Source organism: Melanerpes formicivorus, unplaced genomic scaffold (assembly GCF_026170545.1).
Source record: "Melanerpes formicivorus ecotype bairdi unplaced genomic scaffold, bMelFor1.0.p_v2 SCAF_10, whole genome shotgun sequence".
Classification (NCBI taxonomy): Eukaryota; Metazoa; Chordata; class Aves; order Piciformes; family Picidae; genus Melanerpes; species Melanerpes formicivorus.
The window spans coordinates 16,638,997-16,666,898 of record NW_027142362.1 but is presented as its reverse complement, the minus strand read 5'-3'; the positions used below and the strand labels follow the sequence as shown (position 1 = coordinate 16,666,898).

The 27,902-nt window shown below is 38.3% G+C and overlaps 1 protein-coding gene across 1 annotated transcript; it reads right to left on the bottom strand.

The window, feature by feature from the left end:
- Positions 1-264: 264 nt before the first annotated feature.
- MINDY2 (MINDY lysine 48 deubiquitinase 2) lies at positions 265-27,587 on the bottom strand. Its single transcript, XM_068143947.1, has 9 exons — positions 26,794-27,587; positions 17,845-17,902; positions 16,107-16,171; positions 12,651-12,809; positions 11,674-11,776; positions 10,976-11,118; positions 5,108-5,281; positions 3,812-3,985; positions 265-2,517 (listed from the first exon to the last, which is right to left on the bottom strand). The coding sequence occupies exons 1-9, from the start codon at positions 27,463-27,465 to the stop codon at positions 2,398-2,400; spliced, it is 1,668 nt and encodes a 555-aa protein (XP_068000048.1). The 5' UTR covers positions 27,466-27,587; the 3' UTR covers positions 265-2,397.
- Positions 27,588-27,902: the final 315 nt, after the last annotated feature.

Genomic DNA, 27,902 nt, shown 5'->3' with positions numbered 1-27,902 from the left:
ACTCAATTATCTCAAAGTGCAAGACTTCATGATGAGCATTGATATTTAGCTCTTCTTCCTTAATGACCAAATGACAGTAGTACCATAACTACAAGCATGTCTCTGGCACATCTGTGGGAAACATTACATGAATTCTTCCATTCAGAGCAACTATCTTAGGCATAATGAAATACTCAATGGCCAAAATGCCTGCTCCAGCTAGATTTGGTCAAAAAGGAATTTAAAGTGGCAATACAGTCACTGAAAATAATAAGATAACAAACATTTAGCTCGACATATTTATTTTTCAAGGTCAATAAATAAATGTAAATACACAAATTCAGAAAAAAAAAAAATCTTAGTAACAGAATGTTTTTAAACAACATTCTGGCTTAAAGTCTTTGTTATTGACACTATTGAAATATTTTCTTATTTGCTTATAGTAGGTAAGTCATTATGTTGGTGATCCTCCGTCACACCAATCTGTTTGAAGAAGTTAGGATGCTGCAAAGGAAAAAAAGCCATTGACCTTTGCTTTGACATAGAAAATTATCTAATACATTAAGTATTAAAATTACTTTTCTGGGCATGACTTTTCTGTAGAACAGAGAAATTAAAAAATTGACAGTTTATGTATGACAGCCCTCCTGCTGTTCACTACATTATTATAAAAGGGAAATTGTAACAAAAGTGAAAAAAATAAAAACAAAACCAAAACCCACAACAAAAGAACCCCACAAGCAAAAGAGAAAAAGGCATGGAAGAAAGTAGTGGCCCTTTAGTTAATAAGACATTCTTCCTTTATCCATCTAGTTTCCATTCTAGTTTTGTAAGACATGTGATGACTAGTTTCCATCACTGCAGCAAGGCTGCCTGAAATAGAGCAGCATTTTACCAGTGAACTTAAGTTTTGACACCCACTCTCTTACATTCTCCAAACACCTAAAACCAGGAATGTCATATTCCACCTGGCTGCCTCGGCTTTCCCAGTTTGTTGTATATTAATGCACTTACCCAGGCTTAGAGCATGAACACATAACTTGTCCAGGAGAAGTAGGCTTTTTAAAAAGTATCTACAAATTGCTAAATCAAGAGTTTTATCAAAAAGGTTCAGCAAGAAGGTAATTGTTATTGACTGAATGGAAGTGGAGGAAGATTTGTGGTTCCCTCAAAATTCAGCAAGTGTTCTGTTTCTGTATTGTCTATAAATACTACAAGACATAACATGTTTATTTGGTTCCCATAAATTAGAAAAATCTGCTTTCCAAAAATTGTAAATTAGTGATTTAAACAGAACTATTACACCTGACCACCTTTCCAAACAATCTCAGAGAGCAGCCTTGCTTCTCTCTTACCCTTCAGAAGTGTGCTTTTTAAGGATACATGTTTTATAAAATGAACAAAAGTGTTTTTAACTACAGTACACTTGCTTACATATACAAGTGGACATGTTAACATGTTAAAGTTCAAGGTACTTCTGGAAAAGGCAGATAGTTAGTTATTTTAACTCTGCATTCTTACATAGAATAATGATTATTACAGACCTTAGTTTCCTCTCATCATTCACCTATCATATGGAGAGGTCAATAAATAAGAACTTATCTGGTCCAGTTTACCTACAAGAGAAAAAAAATACTAAAAGAAAAAGAAGCTACCTATAAAATTACTTGTTTAACCCTGATAAAATCTGAGTTGCCATACCCAGTCTGTAATTGCAAGAAAAGCAAACAATATTCATCTTGCTTATTAATAAAGTGTCCCATTTTCTATGACAATTTTTCGTATAATGCCTATCAAGTCACTTATTCTTGGGGCAAGAAAGCTGGCTGGGAGGTGCAATGATAGCAGTAACACAGTATAAATCTGGGTTCAAGAAAACAAACAGATCCAGATGCAAAGAAATCTGGACTCACTGAGGAGGCAGTGCCCAGCTGTTATTTGGGCTCTTCTCTTGTGAAGACTATACCCAGTCTAAGATATAGTTTCATACCTTGTAAGTAACACAGAACTCTTGTGCTAGTGTACAGACTTGAAGAAAAAGCTGTACGGAAAATGAATTACCTCCTTTGTTTAGAGTAGAAGATAAAATAGCTTACTAACTGATGTCATGAGTAATGGATGTCACTATGACACAAAACTTGCCATGATTTCTGTGTTCAGCTACAAGGTGCAGTATTTCTTATGACTAGCTCAAAGCACAGCCACATCCAACTGTGATTTGGAATTCCTTCTTGAGCAGCACACACTATGACTCTGAAGAAAGTCTGTGTGATTGTAACAAAGTCACCCATCCGCTCTTGAAACATGAACAAAATCCATGGGGTAATCAGGCACAGGCGGCATGTAACAGGTTTGTCTTCATTCCTTGTTTTAGCTTCTGAGGACATGCACTTGGCTCCAGACTAAATCCAGTTTCTCTTACAAGAGAACACAGCTATTCTTCTCTTTTTCTTTCTCTCTCTCTCTCGGCTCTTTACGCTTGCGTTCATTACTCCCAGATTGTCTTCCGCTTGCTGGAGAAGCAGCAGCTTGCACCTGCTATGTAGAAAAAAACAAAGTCCTCAATAAAGCAAACATCATTGTAGATGCACTGTGAAGTGTTTCTCTGTTCAACTTCGCAAAGTTTAACTGTTACAAAAACAGCCGGTCGTTTTGTATAAATACTCCATCACAAAACTCCTGATTTCTAAAAAATGAAGTCCACTGCAAATATATTTCCAGCCCTTCATGCCCTTTCTAGTGTGTCCACATATTCAGATCAGTTGTTTCAATGAAAAAAATTGGCTTTAAGTCAAAATTTGGCATTTCTGTATTACCGTACGGGAATATTTCCTTTGTTTCTTTAAGAACTTAATCCACATTTCACAAGTTGCAGAGTGAAAGTGTTGGTTTTGACAGCCAGAAATGGGAAAGCAGCAGCTTTTTGTGACCAGAAACCTATTAAGAACTTGGCAAAGAGAGGGCTGGTGTGCAAAGGCAAACAGTTTTCATGGCTGCAAATGAGGACACTGTTCAGTCCTATTAAGCAGGTTTTTCTGTTCTACCATTTTGCAGCAGCAAATCTTTGCCTCAGAAGCAGCTACTGGTGATTCTGTTAAATAAATATTGGAAATAACACAATCTTTGGAAAAATTCTTGTTTCATGCTTAAGGAGCACATCAGTTAATGGTTCTGAATTGCTTCAGGCCATCAAAGATTTATCCTTCATACAGATTTTTTTTTTAGATTTGTAAATAAAAGCATTTAAGAGTCTTCAGTGAACTCTGTGAATCCAGAATACCAATTTGAATATTGCCTTGTGCACATAAGACTCAGTTACATGGCAGTTTCGTACACAGATGTGGATGAAGCACATCTAAAGCATTCTGCATGCATCTGTTTATGGGGATGTGTACCAGAAGAAACTATTTACTAATTTAAAAGAGGACTGAATAGATTGACATGGTATCATAGACTGAAACACCTAAAAATGTAAAGCAACAATCTTCTACAAGCCAAAACCTGATAAACTACTATTGAAAAGCTCATAGTTTGCAAAGAATGTAAAATATTAGCTAATACAATCTCTGAAACCTTACCTATTAACTCATCCCATCATTGCAACTTAATCAGTATGATGAAATACTAGTTTGGGCCTACTTCAAAAGATGTAAGTGGCAGCAACTGCCATATCTGCACACACCCCCCCCCAACAATTACAGCATGTTCCTGAAGATTCCAGCATTCATCTCATCACTTGCCATATAGAATGTAAATATTAATCTTGCCAGTCTAAAGCACTACTAATACTCTCTCAAATTCAGGAACATGCTATGTAATAATGCTTTCTTACCTGGACCTGAGCAGCTGCTTGCTCTTGTTCCTGATAGTACTGCGAAGCTCTCCTGTCCTCCTCTTCCTGGAGCTTTTTTGCTAGCTCTAGATCACTGATGCCTTCCGGGATCTGTTCCCAGTTAATCTCTTGATTTTGCTGCTCTTGTTGTAGAGACAATGCCATCAGATAATCCTAAAGAGTAAACCTTTTTATTAAAAGGTAGTCTTTGATATATCCAGAAAAGCAACTGTAGATACTACTAGCCCTGTAATCTCTGCCAGATGCTTTATCCTACAAGACAGCGCTTGAAGAGAATCTTACTTTTTTTTTTCTTCTCCCCTGTACTTTAAAAAACCAGTAATGGTGATCATCCATGAGGGAGCTAGGTTCAGTGCAGAGCAAAAGAGGCTGAGGGGAGACCCTATTGCTCTCTGCAACTCCTTGAAAGGATGTTGTAGCAAGGTGGGTGTCAAGACTCTTCTCCCTAGTAACAAGTGATAGGACTAGAGGAAACGGACTGAAGTTGCACCAGGTTATGTTTTAGATCAGGTATTACAACAAATTTCTCCCATGAAAGGGTTCTTAACCTCCCCAGGGAAGTGGCTGAATCCCCATCCCTGAAGGTGTTTTAAAGACAGAGATGGTGTGTTGAGGGACATGGCTTAGCTAATAGTTGGACTTGATCTTAAAGGTCTTTTCCAGCTGCAATCATTCTAAAATTATAAACAAACTTATTTTGCTTGTTCAGATCATAGGGTTTCCAAGCAGCTTGGTCTTACTCTCTTGTTATGCATTACCTGGTACAAATAACTCCTGTCTTAGACATGACTTTGGAAACTATTGTTTATAGTTAAGATTAACAACCACCATCACATGCAATCTACTATGTGTTTTTTTTGTCCTACATTCAGTAGGAAGGCATCAGAAGGCATAGTTTAGTTAAGACAATATTCATGAGCAGAAATTAATTTGTTACAGGACAGAAGTTTTACAGTGCTGCTTCTGTTTCCATATAAAAGGCAGATGTGACATTTCACCAGATAAATTCTTTGCAGAAGTGGATTTTGAGAGACTAAATTTGGATTCTCAAAATTATTCACAGTCTTACTCTTCCCCCCCGTGAAGTCATGTGAATACTTCAAAACTGCACTTTTGAGAACATCAACCTAAGTATCTTTTTTTTTAATAGTCCTATCTACATGTGAATACATATGCATCTGTATAAATATACATACATATGGCTAAAAATAAGTACTAGCTGCTATATATATAATCACAAGCAAAGAAAACAACAGAAAGGCAGAAATCCAGTACTTGATCTATCTGATCCTGCTGCCCTCTGTAAACAGTTTCTGGGTCTGATGGAGGCCGTAGGTGGAATTCGGAATCACAGAAATTTCCATCACCATCCACATTGTGTAAGCTTTCCCAGACAACCTTCTCTTCTGTAAGGAAGCCCTGGTCTGTCACCAGCAGGTAAAGCTGACCCTAGGCAGAAGAATTCAGAAAATGGTAAGAGTTAACAACCTATTTTTCACCATCTGATACAATTAGCAGAAATGATCAGCTAATACAACTGTTGCATGCCAGGAAAACATTCAGTTAGACTTTTTAGCAAGTTTAAAATTCAAATGAATTGGTATACAGCATAAAAACAGCAGATACTAGTAATCGTTGTTACATTAACAGCCACGCTTAATTTCTGTATTTCACCTCTTAAGTTTTCATTATTAGTGAAAGTTCTTATGGACTAAAAATTAACACAATACATGAAGAAGTACCTTTGAAACACACCAAAGAACCACACCACAGGACTGGCAATGTAAATTTAAATTCCAAAGGCAAAGTCTGGAGACAAAGGTGATCTTTTCCAAATAATCCAAGTGGCACTACCATAAAATGACCACATCACAGCCTTCATGTTTTATAATGGATTTTGATAGACTTTGAGGTTTATTTCAATGGAAAGAAAACTAAATAAGGTTCTTGTTATCAGTTGTCATTAATAACTGCTTTTGCTGGATTTAAGCCTTTTCACAGTTGCACAAGGCCAAATTTCTTGATTTCAAACTCAGAAATTATAAAATGGGGCTAGTCTGGGAGTAAAAAAGACAATACTAGCAAGTCCAGAAGCCACAATACAGGAAGGATGAAATGCAAGGTTGAAGAAATGGGAGACGATCCAAAAATCAAAGACAAATTACAAAAGCATGGCTCAAGTAAAAGGAGATAGTGTTGCATGTTTGAGGGACAGCAATGCAGTACAAAGTAATCCATGTTTAAATTTCAATTTCAGTTAGATTTTCATCTTATCCTACCCTTCTAGTAACATTTTTAGAATCATACTCCAAGAATATTATTACTGACCATACAGTACCTTAAGACTCAACCTCCCAGTAGCATTACCAAATGTACCAGATCAAGATACTCAATGCAAAACTTTAGCTGTAAAAATCAAAGCAGTTTATTGTGACAACCACAATGATTTGCTATTTGTGTTACAGCATCACACAAAGGGTTCTCAAAGAGGTACCAAAACACAAGAGTCAGTTCCTGCTCTGGAATGGCAGTTACCCCAGCGCACCTGATCTTACAGACAAAAATACAATGGTCAGCCACAAATCTGATCATGTAACATGATCTAAGGAATCATCTCTCCCTTGGAAAACTGCCTAAAACCTGAATGCTACTTCCAATGCTTAAAAATCACCTAAAGAAAAGGAAATAATCATACAATATTTCCATTTTACAAAGAATACCTATTTGACAGCATCTTCTATGTAAGAAATCTTTAAAAAATGTAGGCAAAAGAAACCACAGGATCTTTAAGGTAAGTGTATTTGAAACTTTTAAATTTTATTTGACAAGTTCCCCAATTCAAACCTAAAGGTTACAATTAAAAAATAATATTACAAAGAAAACAACCTTTGAGAGGTCATTTCAGCTCCCTTCCTTACAAATTCCTTTAGTGATCATGAAAAAAAACGTTCTTGCCCCTATGCAACATAATGGAACAGCAGGCTATGAATAAGAACCGCCCAAGCAAAGCTAGAGGAGTTCAGAATACTGGGCTGTTTATTCATGCTTTCACATAACTCTCATTTCAGTAAGAGAGCCCTCTAAAATAAGCAATCCAAGTGCAAAGTAAACATCCTTTGATGTGACAGTGGAAAGCCACTCTGAAGTCAGTGTAACTGGGTAAAGTGTTGTCAGTGTTAGTAAAACTTCTATTTTAAAATTGATATTATGTGAAATAATAAATACTGCACACTTTGTAATAAAAACTTCAAAAGCAGGCTCCTCAAATTACATACACAAAGGATACTACCAGTCTCCACCTCTCCCATTTCTGCTCTAAAATACCCAACAGATTATTCCGTGTTAATGAATGACAGATAAATGCATGGATAGACAGATAGATGGATGGATGTAGATGTTTTCTGTTTTTCAACATACAATCTCTAAAACAAGCTCACCAGATGGGATGTTGAAAAAATTCTGATATAACTTTGAAAAAGTTAATCCCCTCAAGAACCACAAATATTAAAAGTCTCTCAATTGCAACCACACTACTGTATGGCACCAATATAGAACAGAATTAAAGCTATTTGGGTTCATTTTTTATTAGAAAAAATTATATGCTCAGCTTACTATTTTGCCCTTTGAATTATTTCAATATTATTAACTATTTTTCTTAAATTACTCACACCTACTCCTGCATTCTGAAGCTAATTCCAGAAAAACTAAGCAAAGAAGAGAACTTGGAGCAGGTTTCTGCCTTTGCTTTGAAAAAATCTTAGCAATCCCTTTTTTTTTTTCTTATTGACATTAATATCAACCTTCATTTGAGTTTCTTTGAACTACAACATACTGAAATCCAAGTCCTTTCACTAAAATATTTGCCTCAAAAAACCCCACTGAACTTAAGAACTACCCTGAGCCTACGAGTCACTGTATCAGGTATATACAGAAGCCTCCAAGTAAAAGTTTACATATTAATTTCATTAGGTATCTTCATGTACCCAAAATGTTTACATTAGAAAGTCTTCCCAATTATTCAAAGTGCAAATGTTTCAAAAAATACTTAAGTTTTATTATATATACACAGCTTCTATCACACCTTTAATTCCCTTCTAACTGCGCTTTGTTTGTATGTTTCCATATATTGGTTTGGAAGGGGAAGAGAGAAGGGAAATGTTAGAGTAAGACAAATTGCATAGTTCTTGCTCTAGAAGTTTCACACTTTTCATTTTCTTCAGTTTTCCTAATTGGTGGACTTTTCTCCACAGTTCAGCTACTGATGGTTACTGCTCAAACCATGAAGTGAAAGAAACTCAATTAAAAATCTGAAGAACAGCATTACAAGTAGTAAAAGGAACGAGTAAAGCAACTGAAAAAAATCTCACCTCTCTGACACCAATGCATTTGACACTCATATGAGTATCCTGGAGGTCCAAAGTGCTTTGTATAGTTCATCTTAGCTAAAAGCCCATCAAGTCTGTTTATGACTTCCTTGATATGAAATACCACCTAGTCATATCACCATAGCAAATAATTAGGTAAGTTCAAGACAGACAGAAAAGTTGCTGCCAACTGTCAAAAATAGAGAATTTATGTCTTTATTAAAAGAGTTTCTTGCTATCTCAAATTCTGTAATGCAGCACTCACCAAAAACCCAAGGCAAAATGAAAAATCTCTTTAACTGTGACAACCCCATGAAAAAAAGTCGGGAAATTGAACACTAGCTGTAACTAAGGTCACCATAATGACTATGAAACACAGGAATAATGGCCTGTATTCCAAAACTTAGCATTTCAAAAGCCTATGACTTCTCAAAGAGAACATGATTAAAAATAGTGCCTGTAAAGCTTAAACACACCTTAAAAAACCCCACTATTCTTCCAATATACTTACTCAGTACTTCATAGGGCTTGGATTTACTTCCTAGAGTTACAATTTCAGCACACATCTTTAATCATTGCCTTAGCCTGTTCTGTATTGTTAACATGGGTTAAGGATATTTAAGTAGTTGAAGTGCTGCATTTTGGAGGAAGGAAAGGAAAAAGGAGGACTTCAACTGTATCTTTACAAGTATGAAGTTTATAAAGCACTGATAAACAGACCAGCTTTTGGCCTTTAATCTAAACACTGGGCTGCCAAAGAGGACAAAATCTACATTCTACAAACCAAATTCTGTATTTATAATTCAAAAGGTCAAAGTGTATTTAATACAAAGGACATTTTATAGTAAAAAAATAAAAACACCACCAGAACAATAACAAGAACACAAAACCAAATTATTTCCAGGAGGATTTCAGTATTTGATCTGGAATATCCTTTAAAAAGTAAAAAAAACAAAACACTTTCCTGCACCTCTAGGTACCAATTGTATCCAGAAAGTCCATCTGTTTCAAGAGCAAATTGTGTTGACCTTGGTGGTTTTCTCCCATAATGAAAGCAACCCTAAAACAATCTACGGGCTTACATGACAAACTACTGTCAGTTCCTGCAAGAGGTAAATTTAGAATAATGGAGAGAAGTAAAACTCTACCTCTTAAAACTGTGACATTAATGAGCTACATCACGAAATGTAACAATATAAGCAGATACACTCCATAGGGCTTTTTTCTTTATTTTAAACTGAGAAAGAGGGAGGAGAAAGATCCTTTTACCTGTCCTATTGGTTTATGGGGTTACATAGATTCAAAATAATTCTTACATGTGCTCTAAGAAGCTATTAGAGAGCCAATGTGTTACTTGAGTTGATTATTTATCAGGACTGTTCAAACACTTATCTCATGATGATCTTATGAGCAGTTATTCAAAATGTCAAAGATAAATACTGACAGTCAAGATTAATGGAGGGAGTGAAAAGGAATAGTACTGTCAAATGGAAAAATTAGTGTCATTCACAACAGGTATACAATATGACCATATAATAAATGTTAAGGAACCATTGTTTTTTCCATTTTAGTATGTTACATACTCCCTTTTTTTTTTTTCATGTAGTACCATTACTCATAAAAGCAAGTGTATGAGAAATTAAAGACTTATTACATAACAGATAACCAAAGTATCATTTCAAGAGTACTGTACAAAGGGTAAAGATTCCCATTTGTGTTTGAGAGAAATGTCTCCCTTGGAGGATGACTTGACACTGCAAACCAGTGAAAAGTTTACTTAAAAATATTCACATTTATCACTGAAGAAAATGGAGTAATTAACTCCTAGAAGTCACTCTGACCGTGACAGTTTCTACCCAAGTCACAAATATAAAAATACACTATCATCTTAGTAAAAGCAAAGTTGCATGAGGATGAAAGGGCTCCATAAAATTGTGAACTCGCCAAGCAAGATTCTCCAATCCAAAGCAGAAGTAATTCCAGGAGCATTAGCCAAGCTGTCACTTGCTTTTCATACCCTGGAATACTTTTGTAATTCTCACCATTTTGCTTCCCTGGTTTCTGACTCAAAGCACACCCTCCCTAACAAAGGTAACCAATAATGCAGATTATCTAAACTTCTCCAAACGTTTGATATTTTGACCACCGTGAAGCAGCTACTCCCCTACTGGCCCAAATGTAAAGCAAAGTTTTGTATCCTCAGAAACAAGATATTGAAATAAACTCAGTAACACTGACATTCACAAACTGCAAGTAAATTTAAGCCACATAAGAAGGGTATCAGGTAGTGATAGGACTAGGGGGAATAGAATGGAGCTGGAGGTAGGGAGATTCAGGCTGGATGTGAGGAGAATGTTCTTCACCATGAGAGTGGTGAAGTCCTGGAATGGGTTGTCCAGGGAGGTGGTTGAGGCCTCTGGCCAGCCTGATCTAGTGTGGGGTGTCCCTGCCCATGGCAGGGGGGTTGGAATTAGATGATCCTTGTGGTCCCTTCCAACCCTGACTGATACTATGATTATTCATAACCACAAAGGGAATTAACACAGGGAGCAAACTGAACACAAAGGAACGAACTACAAGGAAATTCAAAGTTATAATGTATCCTGCCATCTAAAACACTGTAATCAATTCACATGTAACATTTGCTACACACCCTAGATTAAACAGAACACATATTTACATACAGCAACAAACTGGAATTTCTCAGGATGGGAAAAACAAGATTGCTTTGAAATGAGAACATAAACTGCAACAGCAGAGATGAAAATGTTGAATATACCTTGTATTTGGTCATGGTGCTAAAATGGTTGTTCCTGAAGAACACACAAAGCTCTCCCTCCTGGACAGCTGAAGTCAACTCACACAGTCCATGGTATGTCAACTGTGTAGCTGTGTTATTTAGAAATTGCTCAGCTACAAATCCTGCAAAAAACAATAGAAATTGTTGTGTGTCTATTGCATGCCTCCTAACATATAAAACCTGGTTACACTATTTTTCCTGATATGCCCCCATATTGCCACAAATCTAAAGGAAATACTCAGGAGAAAAGGAGATCAACGTTCTAAAACCTCAGCATTGTAGATAACCCTCTCATGTTTAGAAGTGCTGTATCTGCTCCTTACATTACACATTTTTTTCCTTGTCATCATGTAGTGTATAATTTATACTCTAAGAGATGTAGACAAGTTGAAATCTTAATGCTGCCCATAATACCTTTTCATAAAAGGAAGTTCACTGCAGCTTTTTAAAGGCTTATTTAATAGAGCAAGAAAATAAGGTGGACCCTTGGCTGGGAAACTGCATCAGAAGTTTACAAGAGAGGCACAGTGCAGTCTGCCTGCCCACGGCAAGAAGTTTAACAGACAGAATGCAGCTCTTCAGACTTGTATCTCTACATACAAAACACCTAACTATGATTTGATAGGGTAGGTAGTTTGATAAAGCACAGGGTAAAAAAACCCCACACCATTACCCACCTTCACTGACCAGTTCACTGTTGTCTGACTGTTTACAAGAAATTATCTTCTCCACTAGCTGATTGTAACTGCAGTTACCAACTGCTTTTACTATGTCAGCAACCTGGAGCAGGAAGGAACAACACACAAAACAGGTAATTTACCTTTGTGAAGAATCGAATACAACTGTAAACCTATGGCAATTATTCATAAGGAAGTAAGAAGCGTTTCAAAGGAAGGACACTGTCCCTCTAAAAGTACTAAGCAAAAATATTTTAGCCCAGACTGTTACATTTTGCTGCCTCATAGGTAATTTTAAATCCTTAACACTTAACATAAAAAGGTGTTGCTAAAGCAGATGGAAGAGAGAAATGGGCATCAGTTGGCTCAGCTGGAGGTAGGGAGTCCAAGTGAACAACAACTTATGAACAAGGCACAAAAAGAAAGAGAAATCTAACATAGGGGAAAAATTGTTCAATTTGACTGGAATAATCTAAGTAAACAGTACCAGTTTACTGTTTAGTAATCAGTGCCATTAGAAATTAATTGTCTGTTGAAGATGCAGTTATCTACAATCAGTTCTAACACTTACAGCTTTCAAAAGCAATTGCTAGTAAACCAAAATCAAAGAAAGGAGGAAACTCATCTTGCATTTCATCCAGTGTTCTCCAATGAGCTATCAAAAACAATGACTGAAACACCAGACCTCTGCTGTCTCCCTCAGAAAAATGATTCCCATTTACACAGTCACAAATTCAGCACAGGTTTGGAAAGTTGGCTTGACTATAGACCTACTATCTGCAAAGTTACCACAGCAAAAACACATGCACAGTCTGTATTCACTACCCTCTGAATAAAATAGTTTTCCTGAATAGTGTTTTTAAAAAAATAATCTCTTACCATAATTATTGACATCAGCCAAAATTCTGAAACAGCTCTCCCCAGAAAAATTCAGGATAACTTGTATGGTTTGAATTAGTGGAAAAAAAAATAATTACCTGAGGATCCACGAGCCATCCATGGTATAAGGGGATATCAAGAAGATCGAACACTATGCATTCAGGTGTGTATTCAAACACTCGCACACCTGTGAACTTCACATTGACATCCAGACCCGTCTGTAACTTATGCAGAATCGCCATTGCATCACTCATATTCTGACAGCAGAAAGAGAAAACAACAGATGAGCACGTAGAGCTTTGTACACTTGGTGGTTATTCTTGTAACCCTTCATCATTTAGTAGTCACCAACTCAATTTTCAGGGGAAAAAAAAAAAATGACAGCAGGGGAAATTAGCTGAACAGCTGTTTTAATGTATTTTCACATTACTAGTTTCCATTGTGCCAGCAGAAATTTGCGAAGAACTCTGCCTCTCATCAACTGTATCTGTTTTTTCTTCCCTCTTAAGTCTTGCCTTTTAAGTCAGGCTGAAGTATCACAGTATCACCAAGGTTGGAAGAGACCTCAAAGGTCATCGAGTCCAACCTGGTACCGCAGACCTCGTGACTACTAAACCATTGCTTCAAGTGCCATGTCCAATCCCCTCTTGAACACCTCCAGGGATGGTGACTCCACCACCTCCCTGGGCAGCACATTCTCTCTCCGTGAAGAACTTTCTCCTCACCTCGAGCCTAAACTTCCCCTGGTGCAGCTTCAGACTGTGTCCCCTTGTTCTGGTGCCGGTTGCTAGAGAGAAGAGAGCAACCCCCTCCAGGCTACAACCACCCTTCAGGTAGTTGTAGACAGCAATGAGGTCACCCCTGAGCCTCCTCTTCTCCAGGCTAAACAATCCCAGCTCCCTCAGCCTCTCCTCATAGGGCTTGTGCTCAAGGCCTCTCACCAGTGTCTTTGCCCTTCTCTGGACACGTTCTAGTGTCTCGATGTCCTTCCTAAACTGAGGGGCCCAGAACTAGACACAGTACTCAAGGTGTGGCCTAACCAATGCAGAGTACAGGAGGCACAATGACTTCCCTGCTCCTGCTGGCCACACTATTCCTAATGCAGGAACCACATAATGAATTAACAAAACAAAACAGATCTACACAGATCTACTTGCCAACTCTAGTTTGGGGGTTCAGTATTAAGTAAAGTGGCAAAACTCAATAATCTGATCTTTTTGTTTCAGAAAAAAAGGTTTATGATCTTATTTTGTGCATACCTGTAAATGGCATGCAGATTATACTGTGGAAGCAAGTCATGAAAGTAAAGCTTGTTATAGCAGTGATCCCAATGGAATTCTAGGGGGAATTATCAAGTTATGAAGACCTAATCAAAAGTAAAGACGAGTCAAAGAAAAAGTGCTTTGTGAGATAAGTCTCTAGAACCAATGGATCAGCAAGTTTCCTGACATGCAGGAAAAGAGAATTTTCCACCACGTGAGAAGAGTCCACAAAGAATATCATCAGAAACTATCTGCAGTATTTGCAAAAGGGAAACTGGAGTGTGTGTTTGTTTGTTTGGTGTTCTTCCATTTGAATTTGTTCACCTTTTTTTGTTTTTGGTGGTTGCTCTGTTTTGCAATATTCGAACAATTTTGCAAGTGTTGCTTAAGAGGAACTCAGGATTGCAACTCTGAGGAAAAAAGCATGACAAACCCCAGAAATACAGAGTGGGAAGAACACAGAAACTGAAAAGATTCATGTACTAAAACTACTGATAGAGACAGTTACCTCTATGCTGTTTTCTTTAAACAATATGACAGTTGATGGCAAGAACTACAGTTACTGGAATCAGTAAGGGAAGAGATAAAACTAAGAATAAGGATGATGATTATAAAGGATAAGTGCTACATAGACTAAGCAAGCATAAGCTGAGTATATAGTAATGAGTTATTTTATCCAATTAAAAGCAACTTGCCAAAATGAAGGAAGATTATAAATAACTGGATCCACTCAACAATAATATAACCAAAGCATTAACTTGAATATTTCCTTCTGCAACACATTAGTGTGCACATTAATAGACTGAGTAGAACGCCAACAAAAGGCTGTATATTACAATGTAAGGCAGAGCTTAGTACTTTTTAAAAATGGGTTTAAGAAATAGGTCTATGCATTTTGAAACTTGGTATCGTAAAGAATGTACCAATAAAACACACACTAATTAAAACCAATTAAAACATAAAACACTAGTAAATATGTTAAGTCAAACAGCTGCATCACTCAATACTCCACAATCGAATTCTAAGCAGTTTTGCATCTGTCGGAATGATGACTGTTACCCAGCACTTGGAAGAAGTTATAGACATCTCTCTGCATGCAACAGAGTTCTAAACCAGAACTTCTACATAAAAATTGTGTAAGCAGATTGTGTACAGTGGTCTTGCCTACAGGTCTTTGCATAAGGTATTACACATGCAACAGCACGGTTACATTAAGGCACAGAGCAAAAATGGAGTTTTCAGGAACATAAGTTCACCATCTCTCCATTTTAGTTAATGGCATAAGGTATTCTTCTTACTGGTATCAAAGTTTAAATGTTCTTTGTAGTAAAATTACAGTATGACAAGAAGCTTGCTCCTACTTGAGGAATCTGAAAACTCATGAAGTTTATAAGCAGACATATTTCCTTGTTACTAGGCAGATTTAAACCTGGAAAGCTCCTAGAAGACTTGAAGCTTACACAGAAAAACTTATTAACCACTTGATAAAGCACAGGTATAAAACACTGTCATCATTATCTGGTGTCTGCACTTGCAAATGACTGCTAATAACGAGAACGTTTTACTGCTTGTAGCCCTTCAACTGCACAGTTGTGTAATTTCTATTACCAGGAAAATATTTCTTAAATATTTAAGAAAAAGGTTTGTGACATTTACATGGTAAACCAGTATATCTGAGCACACGAAAGTCACAGAAGTTGTACTTTAATCACCTATATAGTTTTCATCAACCTGCTCTAAGTTGATTCTAGCCATAATGTTCTACGGCAACGAATCGTGTGACAAAAACAGCCAATTCTGTTACTGCCAAAATAATTCATAAAATTTGATAGGAGTCATATTTTTTATTATTATTGAAAGAACCCAAATTCAGTCTTCATTCTAATTTCAACTATCCTAAGATAGTCCAGTTTTCAACACTGAGAGCAATAAAAGGCCTAATAATAAACAGAACTAGCTTGAAAGCTAACACCTATAATATATTTAAACCACTCTTCCATGAGTAATCAAGAATACAGCTGTGACTACATAGTGTTTCAAAAAATTTGTTCCAAAACATATTAGAACAACTTTTTTTAAATAACAATGTTGTCTTTAACACAACTGTGATAAGAAAAATATTTTTAAGTAATACTTTACATGAAGTCTATTGAAAAAAAAAAGGGGAAAACTAGCTACAAACCATGGATTTTATGATTTTCTTTTTCCCCACAAAGATGGTAAGCCATTGGTGAGAAAAGAGTTTTGGTTCTTTCAGACAGAAGCAATTCTATTTTAGGAGCAGCTCCTTACCTGCTCGTAATTCAGACGCTGAATTTCAGATATCTCTTTAGGCTTTGCATCAAGAATATAGTCTCCTAAAAAAGAAACCACCACAAAAAGAAAACAAAGTTTATTCCACACTCAAATCTGTAATATTTTTATGAACAATTCTGACTGACCATAAATAACACCACTGAAGTTTTCTACCATTGCTTTATAACCTGAATTATAATTATGGAAGAAAATACAAATATTAAAAAGCCATAGTAAGATCGTATTAAGAAATCAAATTCAAATGGCCAATGTCGTTACTAACACAGCATTTCGTAACCTCTTGGGCTATCATACCAATATTCTCATTATTAAGAAATTTACCTCCCTCTGTTCTTCAACTTAATAATACAAAAAGGTCCAAAAGTTCACAACACCACTGTATCTTATGTAGCAATTTAAAAATGCAACCATTTATCCTCTTAGATATTATTTCTATTTTGGCATGTTTGCATGCACCAATAATTCTGAAAGACCTGTACTATATCTGGCTACAACACAAAGATAATTTATCAGTTAATCAACATGCTGGGTTCAAGATTTACATAACATTTTTAGTGACTCATACCCATAAACTGGATCTCTCTCATTTTCAGATTTTCAATGTTTGTATTATTTATTACCTTGCCCCCTTCCTAAAAAAAAGTAAGTTTCTACTCACAGAACGGTATCATTACAGGTTTCTTAATTTATAATCTTTTAAATTAAGGTTCTTGAAAGTGGTTGAAAAGATTTCTGATTGGTTGGGGTTTTTTTGAGATGTAAAAGAACTATTTGGCAACTGCTAATCCTGTTGACTGAATAGGAACCTAAATCATTTGAGCAAATAACTTTGTTACCCTATTTGGTAATTCGAGTAACTAACACATACCTTCAAGAAAGAATACACACGTTTAGCCAACTGATTTTGCAGTGACTTGAGACATAAGTCTATCAATGCAATTGAAAGAAATGCTTAGGAAGGCAGCAAGATTTAAGATATTTTTCTGAAACTATGTAATTAACTTTTTTCTTCCACTCATCAAACAATATGCTGTTGAACAGAACGTTCTTTACAAAGCAAAAAGAAATAAAAAGTTTTTTTCCACTCGTGCTAAAGAAAAAAACCCAAACTTGGTTTATTAAGGTGAAACATTTTATATTTGTTAGGCTACAAAGGGAAGGAACTGTGGCATATGAAGCTTAAGTACTTTCACAACTGCACTTTTAAAATTGGATCATTCCAGGCTACTGACATTACAGACATAACAGATGAAAACAGTTGCAGTTTTGCTGAACACCATCTAGGAACAGATTAGTGCTTGCATATAAGACTCTAACCACTGTGATGATTAAATTAAATTTTCCCGTTATTTTAATTGGGTCACACTACCAAGGATTACAGTTACTGCAGACAAAGGCACAGTTAACTTATTGTATTCTGTCAACTATAACAAAATAACATTTTAAGAGACATGAATAAGTTTAAGCCTACCAGTATGTTGGTGTATTAAGCAATATCAGCTGCATCACTACACTAAGCACTTAGGAAAGCAGTACGAAAAAAAATTCTAAAAGCAATTAAGGAAAAGCATGAGTAACTGAATACTATAAGTAGTCTTCCTGAAGCATGCATTCAATTAAAGCTGAATAAAGTAGTAATGAAATAAAATTATTGTCCCATATTAGTACGCATTAGTAAGTATATAATTGAAAACCAGTTACTGTAATTACTAACCCAAGTATTCCATCAGCTGTTCAGCTGTTATGATTTCCATCATCGGTGGCAGCTTAATCTGTGGAAACAAAAGAATATCCTCTTTAACACTACAACTTAGAAAGCATCAATAAGGTATTTCTAGATGGAAGTCTTCTGATTGCATTTGCCTTATCAATTCATAAAAGCATTAGTGCACTGGCACTAAGAATGTTTCCAGAACTTCTGATAAAAAACAGCTACAAGAAGAGATTAATAAGGCATTTTGCTTTAGCAAAACCAGATGCACATAGTACTTTCACCTCTGTTTAGTGCTCCCAAAACTTTTCACCAGCATTCCCCTCAAATTTATAAGGACTTCACACTGCTCACTGTGCTAGTTCAGCTGAAAGCAACCAGGTTGAACAGAAACTATAGCCACACTTCATCTTACTCAGGAAAGCCATTTGACTTCCTGCCTTTATTACAACTCAAGAAGTTCCTGGATACAGCCAGCAGCTATTGGGAGAGGGAAGCCAAGATTCACGCAGCTATGAGAAAATTACCTCCCAGCCTCTCACTCCATGCTCACATTTCAAAGGTTTGGTTTAACTCCATATAGAGCGACCAGGCATACAACTCTGTGGTGAAGCTTCCATTCCCTTCTCTCCTGACCTATTTCTGTTATTGTCACGTCCTAAAGCCAACCACCTTCACAGTAGCCAGAGCCAAAAGCTTCTTATATATTTAACTCCTCCATCCTGAGCAAATATTTTGGTTGTAATCTTCTATTTACATAATTCCCTTTAATAATAGATAAAGCACAAACACATGTGAAGGCGTGCTTCCAGCAATCTGAAGGAAGATCATAGGACTGTGTTGACCATAGCATCATCAATTTTTCTTTGCATAAACATGAATTTTGTTTTTACAGAGCCTAAAAAACAGCTTGGGATTTTGGGGGGTTTTCTCCTCCATTTTTTATCCTCTCATCCTATTTCTCTTAAAACACCTTACTACAGAAAATTTAGAAAGTTTGGCATTTTATTAGGAAATCTTTAGTCAAGTTCCTCACCACTTATCAATGTTCTCCTTTACAAAGATTGAAAGACATGATGTTAGATTGTCAACTCATGCTTAAGATGTAGTAGGCAACTATTTCCATGGTTGTGGAAAAGAAAGACTAAGTAGAAAGCTATGAGATGGAAGAACAATACATATAAAGCCTCCGATGCAGCATTCAAACAAAGACACACTGTAACAACACATTACATTGTTCACATGATGATGGAGAGGATTTCCCTCCCAATCCAAAAACTAAGCTATTTTAATAACTTCCCAAAGAAAATGATGCATGATTGCACTAAATCTATCTCATCACCAATCTTAATCATATTTGACAAAAGGCCAATACGTTAAACATATGGGTTTAAAAGGGGTTCCATTAAATGGCCTTATTTATACACTGGCTAAGAAATATGCCCTTACTGAGGTCAGAGTTGGCCACACAGCATATGCCACACATTGATCAAGCCATAGATGGTGAACATAGAAAGAAGTTAACAGTGCTGGGATCTGGGGTGGAAAGTGAATGAAAGCATAAAATGTTAGAAAAGTAGAAAATCAGTGAGGCACAAATTCATACAAAAGGAGGCAAACTCATACAAAATTAGATGAATTAAACATGTCATGCTTGCATAAGCACATGAATTTTTGAAAATATCTTTTAAATGAGTGACAACTGATTGCAACTTATAAAATTTCTAAACCTCTTCCCAAAATTCCTCTAAGTTTCACTAATACTTTTTCATCCTGTTAATAGTATTCATACTGAGCATTCATATAATACATTGTGCCATGTAAATAACGAGATTACAGACTAAAAAAGCTGATTCTTAAACTTCCGAGTTGGCAGCATTCAAGGCTTCACAAACATTAGATGCACACACCCCTGAGATGGGTGTGGTTCATTGCAGCTCCTAAACCACATCAATGTATCAGCACAGAACAGAATTCATTATGCTAGGTATGTCTGAAGTGGTTCCAGGACTAGAAATAGTAGTAAAATGAAGAAAAATTAGCATTGTTCCCTCCACTATGAGCAGAATACTGTGATGATTCTTTAAGTACTGAAGCTAGATTTTGTTTCTCATTTATTTAAAAATCATTCTCAGCAGCTCAGCCAGCACTGCTTGAGGGTTTGTGCTCTGCACCACATTTGGGAATCTAGAAGTATGCCTACACTACAAATGGCAGCTAGCAAGCTCAATTAATTACACGTTATCTGTATTTTGCCTCTGTGTACTTATGGCATAAATGTACTAATGTTTCAGACTTCAGGAATTAAAGGAAGTGTTAAATGTATCATTGGTTAACAATCTGAAGTCTTCCTCATAACTGCAGTGTTAATTTAATTTTTTTCCTACTGCAGAAACAAAGCAGTTCTACTCATATCTGCAGAATCTCTTATTGTTAGATCTTTTAATAAGATAAATCTCAATATTAACTGGTTAATTCAATGCTAAACATAGTCAATGGATTGTTTCACATCATAATTTTAGGGATGGTGTGTTTTGTGGATCCCGTCTTAACGGTGAACTAACAAGTTACAACATAGTCATAAGTACTTCTAAAGAGAGCTGATTTGAAGTTACAGAGCCAACACAGTATTTGCTAACTGTTCAGACCTTCATTGCAAGGACTTAAGCTGCAGGAAATGTACAACAAAAAGGAAGCGCGAAAGAAAAACATCTTCAAACTTAAGGGAGAGAGGGGGAAGAAAATCGTACAAAACCACAGTAAAGTTCTCCATGTAAATCAACGCAAGCAAACAATGTAAGCAACAGTAGTAAAATGTGTTGCTGTCTATAATAATCTATTCAAGTTTTCTCAATGGGTTTCAATGCTTGGTTACTAGATTTTACATTCACTTGATGCTTTAGGAAAAACATGTTTCCTCAACTTCCATACCTTTCCATACATTGTACACCACACCCCACATGCCCCACCCTTTAGTGCCATTTCCAGGTCTTTTGCCCTGATGTCTCTTCCCAACTACCCACATTGGGAGTGGTAAACTAAATGCTTCTCACCCAACTATAACATAAGGCAAGGTTGAGCTGCTTTTGTAATAAGACTGGTAAACACATTTTTCATATTGAACAGCATGTCTAGTACAACTTACAGTTTCTATGCATTACACTGTAAATTTGGGAAACCACATAACACTAATTTTAAATGTTTTCTGCTGTATTCTCCCACTCTTCAGATGGGCTTAAAAAAAAACAGAGTGCCAAAAATAATATGCATATAGAAATGGACCATGCAAACTCCTAATGGTTTATTATTTATAGTCTCAGCACATGTTATCTAAGATATGGAACTCTCCTGAATTCAGTGTTCCAGCAAAGAAAAAGAGTAGCTTCAAATAGCCTTGACAAGCATAAGTTAATACTCCCTGCAAATATGTATCTCTTGCCTTACAGGAACGGCTTCATGAACTTACCACACAGCAGCCTGAAAGTACATGGTGCCACTCCAATAAACTTAACATTTTCCTCAACCAGGTTTCCTTCGGTCCCTCTGAGCAGGCTTCCGGTTCTGGGAAACGCATAGTACAGGCCTACTGATCTGTAAGCTCCGCTCATCACACAGATGCAGAGGAAGGCTGCCAAGGCCTCTACTGAGCATTCATCAGAAGCTCACCAGCAACTCGCCTTTGGAGGCTGAGTTCACATGAGCAATCTGTGCCAATTCTGACCATAAGGAGGTTTAGCTGAGCAACAAGAAAAAGCGGGTCACGTGCAAAGGGCCAATGCCAAACCTCAGAGCAGGCACTACCATTACAGGCTCCAACAAATCAAATGGATGTCAGCAGGAGCATATTGTAGTCAGCTCCTCAGGAAGAAAAACAAAAGGAAGACAAAAAAGAAGCTTTTTTTATGAAAACCTAAAACTAAAAATGTCTAAGCAGAAATTTTTTACTCAACTTCTCATCTCCTCAGTTTGGATACATCTAAGCATAAAGAGAAATAATAACACTTAGATGATTTTTACAATCACCTAAATAGGTAATTTATACAATTCTAAAAGGTACTGAAATTTTAGAGGAACTAAGCATGTAAGGAACATCAGCCCCCAAACTTTCAATTTGTTGGGAGGACTGTGATAGAAAAATCTTCTAAAGGCACTGTCAAATATGCTGCTGGGATTATTCACCTACAGCTGTAAGGGCAAGATAGTCTGTATGGACTCATTTTTCAAGGCAGTATTAATATTATTTCTGTTACATTATGCTTTCCCTTAATGTTTCGAAACAATTTTCTCTGTTCCCTAGACATTTCAAATGTGTAATTTCTGTGCAATGTGTTAAAATTCACAGAATTCTTCAACTAGAAGACATCACATCCTACCTAAGAAACACACAGTAAAATTACATGGCACCCTTAAGTTTTTAGCATCTTATGATTGCCCCATGATACCCCAACAAGAAATTACAGTTTAATGTAACTTCAGAAGTTATCAGAAAGTGGTGCATGAACTACACCTAATGAATATCACAAAAACTACTCAAAAGCTTTACTGCATAGTGAGCCACAGGTCTGCGGAAAAACTGAGCCATCTTCAGACAAGCTGAAAAAGAGCATCCTATGCTACTCTACATCAGAGAAGACAACCCACGCTCAAGCATGCATTTTAAAATGTTTGTTTCAACACTCCTGTTTTCATTTCCATCACAGGGCCCTAAACAAATGCCATACTGTTTTGCACAGCAAGTACTTTTTCAAGTTGGTATCAAGTTTCTTTTGTTTTCTTTTTATTTAGAATAACACTTCTGTAACAATTCCATAAGCAGAACTCTTGAACTCTACCTTCTAAATGCTAATGTTATTTATTTAGAATAACACTTCTGTAACAATTCCATAAGCAGAACTCTTCAACTCTACCTTCTAAATGCTAAACCACCTTTAAGTTAAGCCAATACAGGCAAACTGTAAAAGCACTTCAGAAAAAAAAAACCTATTTCATAATTGTAACATTTAAAAACACAGCTTCTGTAATCTACCACCTCAAAGTTGTATATACAGACACATTTGAAAGTGGAGGATAAAAGAGAGGTAGCAGTTTTATCACCAGTTTAGTTCCAAAACCTGATACTATAAAAAAAGGAATCTGAACAGTTCCAATGTGTGCTACTATTTCAGAATTTTCAAGAACCTGAGTGCTGACAACCTACTGTCTCACAGATGAGAGCACACAGATGCAGCACTTCATAAAAATCAATTACTTTTAAGCAATCTTTTTACCTGTATTCCTAAATAAATATCTTACCCCTCCAATATCAAAAATACTTACAACCAGCATAATAAAACCTGAATGACTAGGAACAGAGAAGAACCTTACTGCATTAATGAACAAGATTTTCATAACCACTAGGAAGAAATATTTTGAGTATATGGCACATTTATCTAAGGGACATTTTAAGTCTTTGTGTTATTGCAATCCTTCAAACTAATTAAACTATCTATAGTCTCTCTGCACTCAGTGAGGGCTATCTTGAAAAGATGTTTTGAACGAGGGCAACTGAGACATACAAAAAGAAAGTCAAAACAATACTTATAGCACTGAAGTAAGAAGCTGGCATTTAGAAAGGCTGAACCTGAAAAAGCAAGTTCTTCTTAACATGGCCAAATGTTAATCTGAATGTTTAGGCATAACCATTTCCGTGACTGTGGTCTACACGCCCTCTAAAGACTTCCCACTAGTTGCTAAGCAGTAAATAAACAATTTGCTTAGAACAAAAATCTTTACATGCCACTTGTCACAAACAAGTAAGGGAATTCACATTTCACTGCTGCACAAGCACAGACAACACACAGTATTGGATTTCAAGATGTTCACTCCCATCCTGGAATGATGGGAGCATGGCCATGCTACGGGAATTATTTTTGAGAACTTGAAAACTTCTATTTTAATTGTTTCTCAATTTTGAGCATTTGCATACATTATATGAGTTTATTTGAGACTGCATCTACCTACCTACAGGATGACCAAAACTCTCAACCTTGTCAGAACACATTTCTGAGAAGGAAAGTTAGTGGCTGATAGAAAAAAAGAGAGCCCAAATCTTAACTGTTTACCTTCATATTTTCTGTTGTTATTTTATTTCCCCTCCTCATCTTCTTCCTCCTGTCCTCCGTGTCACATAGCTTCTTTCCACGTAACATAGTATAGTATTCTTGCTCTGCTTTCACCTATTTTCATCTCCCAGTCTGCTTTCTTGATCCCACATTACAAATACCTGACTCAGCCTAGTGTTCATCTTGGTTCTGGAGAAGTGAGAAGACAGGAATATGTCCACCCTTAGCCTTGATATGTACTGTCACTGAGGTGCAGATGATCTGACAATAAGCTTACCAGTCCAAACAATGTCAAGGTGGTTCAGAAAGGCACTCATTAGGAAAGTCAATTCTAAGCAAGGGAAATAGACCACCAACATGAAAACCCTTGAGCATATAAATAATAAATTATGGGATGACAGTTTCACCAACTATGCTGCCTGAGTGCAACTCATGTAAATTCTGCTGAGGTTTTACATAGGCACAACAACAGAAAATTCTTCATGCATTCTGAAGAGGAATTTTGATTTTTCACTTGTTTATAAAATTTGGTATCAGAGTAATTTTCGCTAATGCAGTATTTGTTCAAAACAGAATGTCAGTTAAAATTCTGTATGGGAGACAGCAAAAGCAAGCAATCAAATTTAAGGAGGCTAAGAAACAAAACCTCCTGAAACTTAAATACACAAGGCCAGTGCTGTCCCATATATATGCTCCCACTAAATTAAATGTTAAAAAAGAAACTCCTGTAATTAGCTGTTTCTTTTAAAACACTCCCATACAGCACGATTCATATAATACCAGGTTGAAGGGGATCTCAAGGATCATCTAGTCCAACCTTTCAGGGTAAGTATATAGCCTAAATGAGATGGCCCAGCACCCTGTCAAGCTGGGCCTTGAAACTGTCTAACATAGGAGAATCCACCACCTTCCTTCGGAGTTTATTCCAATGTCCAGGTCAAACAGTGAAAAAAAATTTCTGGCATGCAGTCCAAATCTCCCCAGTAGCAACTTGTACCCATTGCCCCTTGTCTTTACGTGACTCTTTGTAAAAAGGGAGTCTCCCTCATCATGACAGCTACCCTTTAGGTACTTGCCCATGGTTATGAGGTCTCCCCTAAGCCCTTTCGAGACTCAACAGTTCTCTCAGTGTTCCTTCATGACAAGTCTTCCAGTCCCCTGATCATTCTTGTGGCCTTCTCTGGACCCTTTCCAGCCTGTCCACATCCTTCTTCATAGCAGGGACCAAAACTGTGCACAGTACTCAAGGTGCAGCCTGACCAGTGCTGAGCTGAGTGACAGAATGACACCTTTATCCCTGTTTGTGATACCCTTATTAATACAACTCAGCATCCTGTAAGTTTCTTTGCCACTGCAGCACACTGTCCATGTTGAGCCTTTCATCCACCAAGACCCCCAGGACTGCTCTCAAGCCATGTGGCTCCCAATCTGAGCTGCATTCCTGGGTTATGTGTTCCCAGATGCAAGACCCTACATTTGGCCTCATTTTCATACAGTTCCTTCTTGCCCACTTGGCCAGTCTGTCAAGATCTTCCTTTCTGGGGTATCAACTTCCCTGCTTATTTTTGAGATATGGAATGGTAAGTTCAAGGCCCTCCATTCACCCCTAGGTGTTAAGTGAGTATTAGAAAGTGAATGTTAAATACTGAAGTCTTAATAGAATCTTCACACACTCTGAGGATAGGGGAACCTACTTAATACCTGAGCCACAAACAACTTCCCTGTATTGCTTTCACCGATGGCTAAATATCTACATCACTGTACCCATAGCTTTGCTCTTAATACATGAGCTATTCCACTTAGGAAAACGTGCAAAAATTATAACTCAATCATTAATCTTCTGAAAAGTTACTTTCCTCTGAACAAAGTTATTCCTGTAGAAGAAATAAAATATTCTTGTAATATTGCTTCCATTTAACCTCTTCCTCTGTCACGTTTCAACAATGAACCACCTTACACTCTTCCAATACCAAATTTCTCCCCCTTGATATGGAAATATTAAATGTTTTTGTAAAACTTCAGTATTCTACAACTCTATCAGCTCACCAATCTTTTCTGGTCGAATTGCCAGAAATTCCTGAGAAGTACCTCTGTTGTCTTGATTTGCAATGCACCTTATAACTTCACTTCTCCTCCAGTAGCTACTTCTTCACATATAAATCATTACATTATGCCTTTAACTTTAATGGCTTAAAAGTTACAAAGAATTGTTTTAAGACAGGAAGTCCATAAATCATGATGGCACAAAAACTTCCGGGTCTCAAAGCAATACATGAGATCACCTTAGTTACTTGTTAATTTAAATACATTCTGTGCTGTGCAACTGTACAATATAATCCCATTACTCGGGTAGTTAACTTGAACAAATCTGTATTTTGCACATTTCTGCATACACTTCAGTAACTAACCTACTTCTTCAAAGCACCACCTATGTTTTCAGTGCTATAAATAATAATGTTTACTCACAAGAAACCCTCGTATCTGCAAACCATATACTGCTCAGTTTAGTAAAGCATCACGTAGACTTTTTTTTCTATTTTAAGGCAGCAACAAAGTAGGTCTACATGACAGTTGCATCTAACCAGTATATTGGCAACAGACTGCAAGTTACCCATGCGAGCAAAAATGAGTCTGCGTCTTAATCAGCACAAACTTCCAGCGGTGCATTAAAGTGATTCAAGCACAAGTGCCCCCTAAACGCTTCCCTCACTACACGAAATGCCCCGTTAGCCCCGGCGGTGCCGGCGTTTCCAGGTCACGGCGCTGCCCGGGCGGCACCGCCCGCCCGGGCCCCGACGCGGCGCGCACCCGCCATGGCGGCGGCAGGCGCCCTGGCGCGCCCGCACCGTACCTTCCAAGCCAGAAGCAGTACGTTCATGATAGCCAGCAACGGACAAGGTCCGTTCTCGTTCTGGGTGATGACGGGCGTGTTCTCCTCTTTCCAGCGGACCCACTTGATGTGATAGACCGACTGGCCCGGGAAGCGTTCCTTGGAAGCGGAGAGAAGCTGGGAGCCCGCCGCAGGCCTATCCCCTTCAGGCTCGGGGGCCGGGTCCCCCGAGGAGGCCCCCACCGCTACTGCCTCCTCGACGTCGCTGTTGAGTTCGGAGCTGCTCGGACAGCAGGAGTGCAGGTTGGAGAAGGACTCTAGGGAGTCCAGGCTCCGGGACTCCTCCCCTGGCGGGCTGGGAGCCCCGCTGCTTCCAGAGCCGGCCCCGGCGGAACCGCTTTCCGAGGTAGGCGCCGCTCCGGGGCTCTCCGGCGCCACCAGCCCCACGCCATCAGCAGCTGGCAGTCTACCTTCCGTGGCCCGTGAGGGAGACGCCGTCCCAGGGGCTGGGGTAGGAGCGCCCGGCTGAGGGGAAGGGCTGTGCCGTCCGCCGCCCTCCTCAGCCGCGGCCGGCCCGTCCCTGCAGCCGCCCTCGCCTTCCACCGCCTCTTCCAGGAGGAGCGGGCTGGCAGCGCCCCCGTCGCCCCTCTTCAGTGAGCCCGGAGGCGGCGGGGGCTGCGCCAGGCTCTCCATGCCCGGCCCGCCGCCGGCTCCTTCACTCTCTATTGGCACTGCAGCAGCTGATTCTTCGCCAACAGCGCCCGAGACGCCATAGTAGCGGCGACGGCTCCGCCCCACCAGGGACGTGTGGGCGGGATGGGGAAGCAGCCGCGGGTCACAACGCGGCTCGAGGCGGAGTAGGGGTGCCCCGAGGGCGGGGCCTGGCGGGGCGGAGGTGCCCGGCGGAGGGATACGAGTCCAGAGAAGGCAGCAGTGGCACCGACGTCTAGGGAAAAAGGGACACGGGGGAACAGGTGGGGAGAAAGCGCCCTCTCGGGCCGCGTAAGAGGGCGCGGAGAGGTGCGAGCCCGAAAGGGGTGGCACAAGGCGCGGCGGGAAGGGACGGGACAGGACCGGACAGGACAGGACAGCACAGCACCGGGACGGCCTTGCTTTTTGCTGGCTGCCTC

Coding starts and splice junctions, on each gene's coding strand:
- MINDY2 (XM_068143947.1), bottom strand. CDS start 27,465: ATGGAGAGCCTGGCGCAGCCCCCGCCGCCTCCGGGCTCACTGAAGAGG. Junction 11,119..11,673: donor CAGTGAACTGGTCAGTGAAG/GTGGGTAATGGT, acceptor TGTTTTTTGCAG/GATTTGTAGCTGAGCAATTT. Junction 2,518..3,811: donor AAGCAGCTGCTCAGGTCCAG/GTAAGAAAGCAT, acceptor TTTTCTACATAG/CAGGTGCAAGCTGCTGCTTC.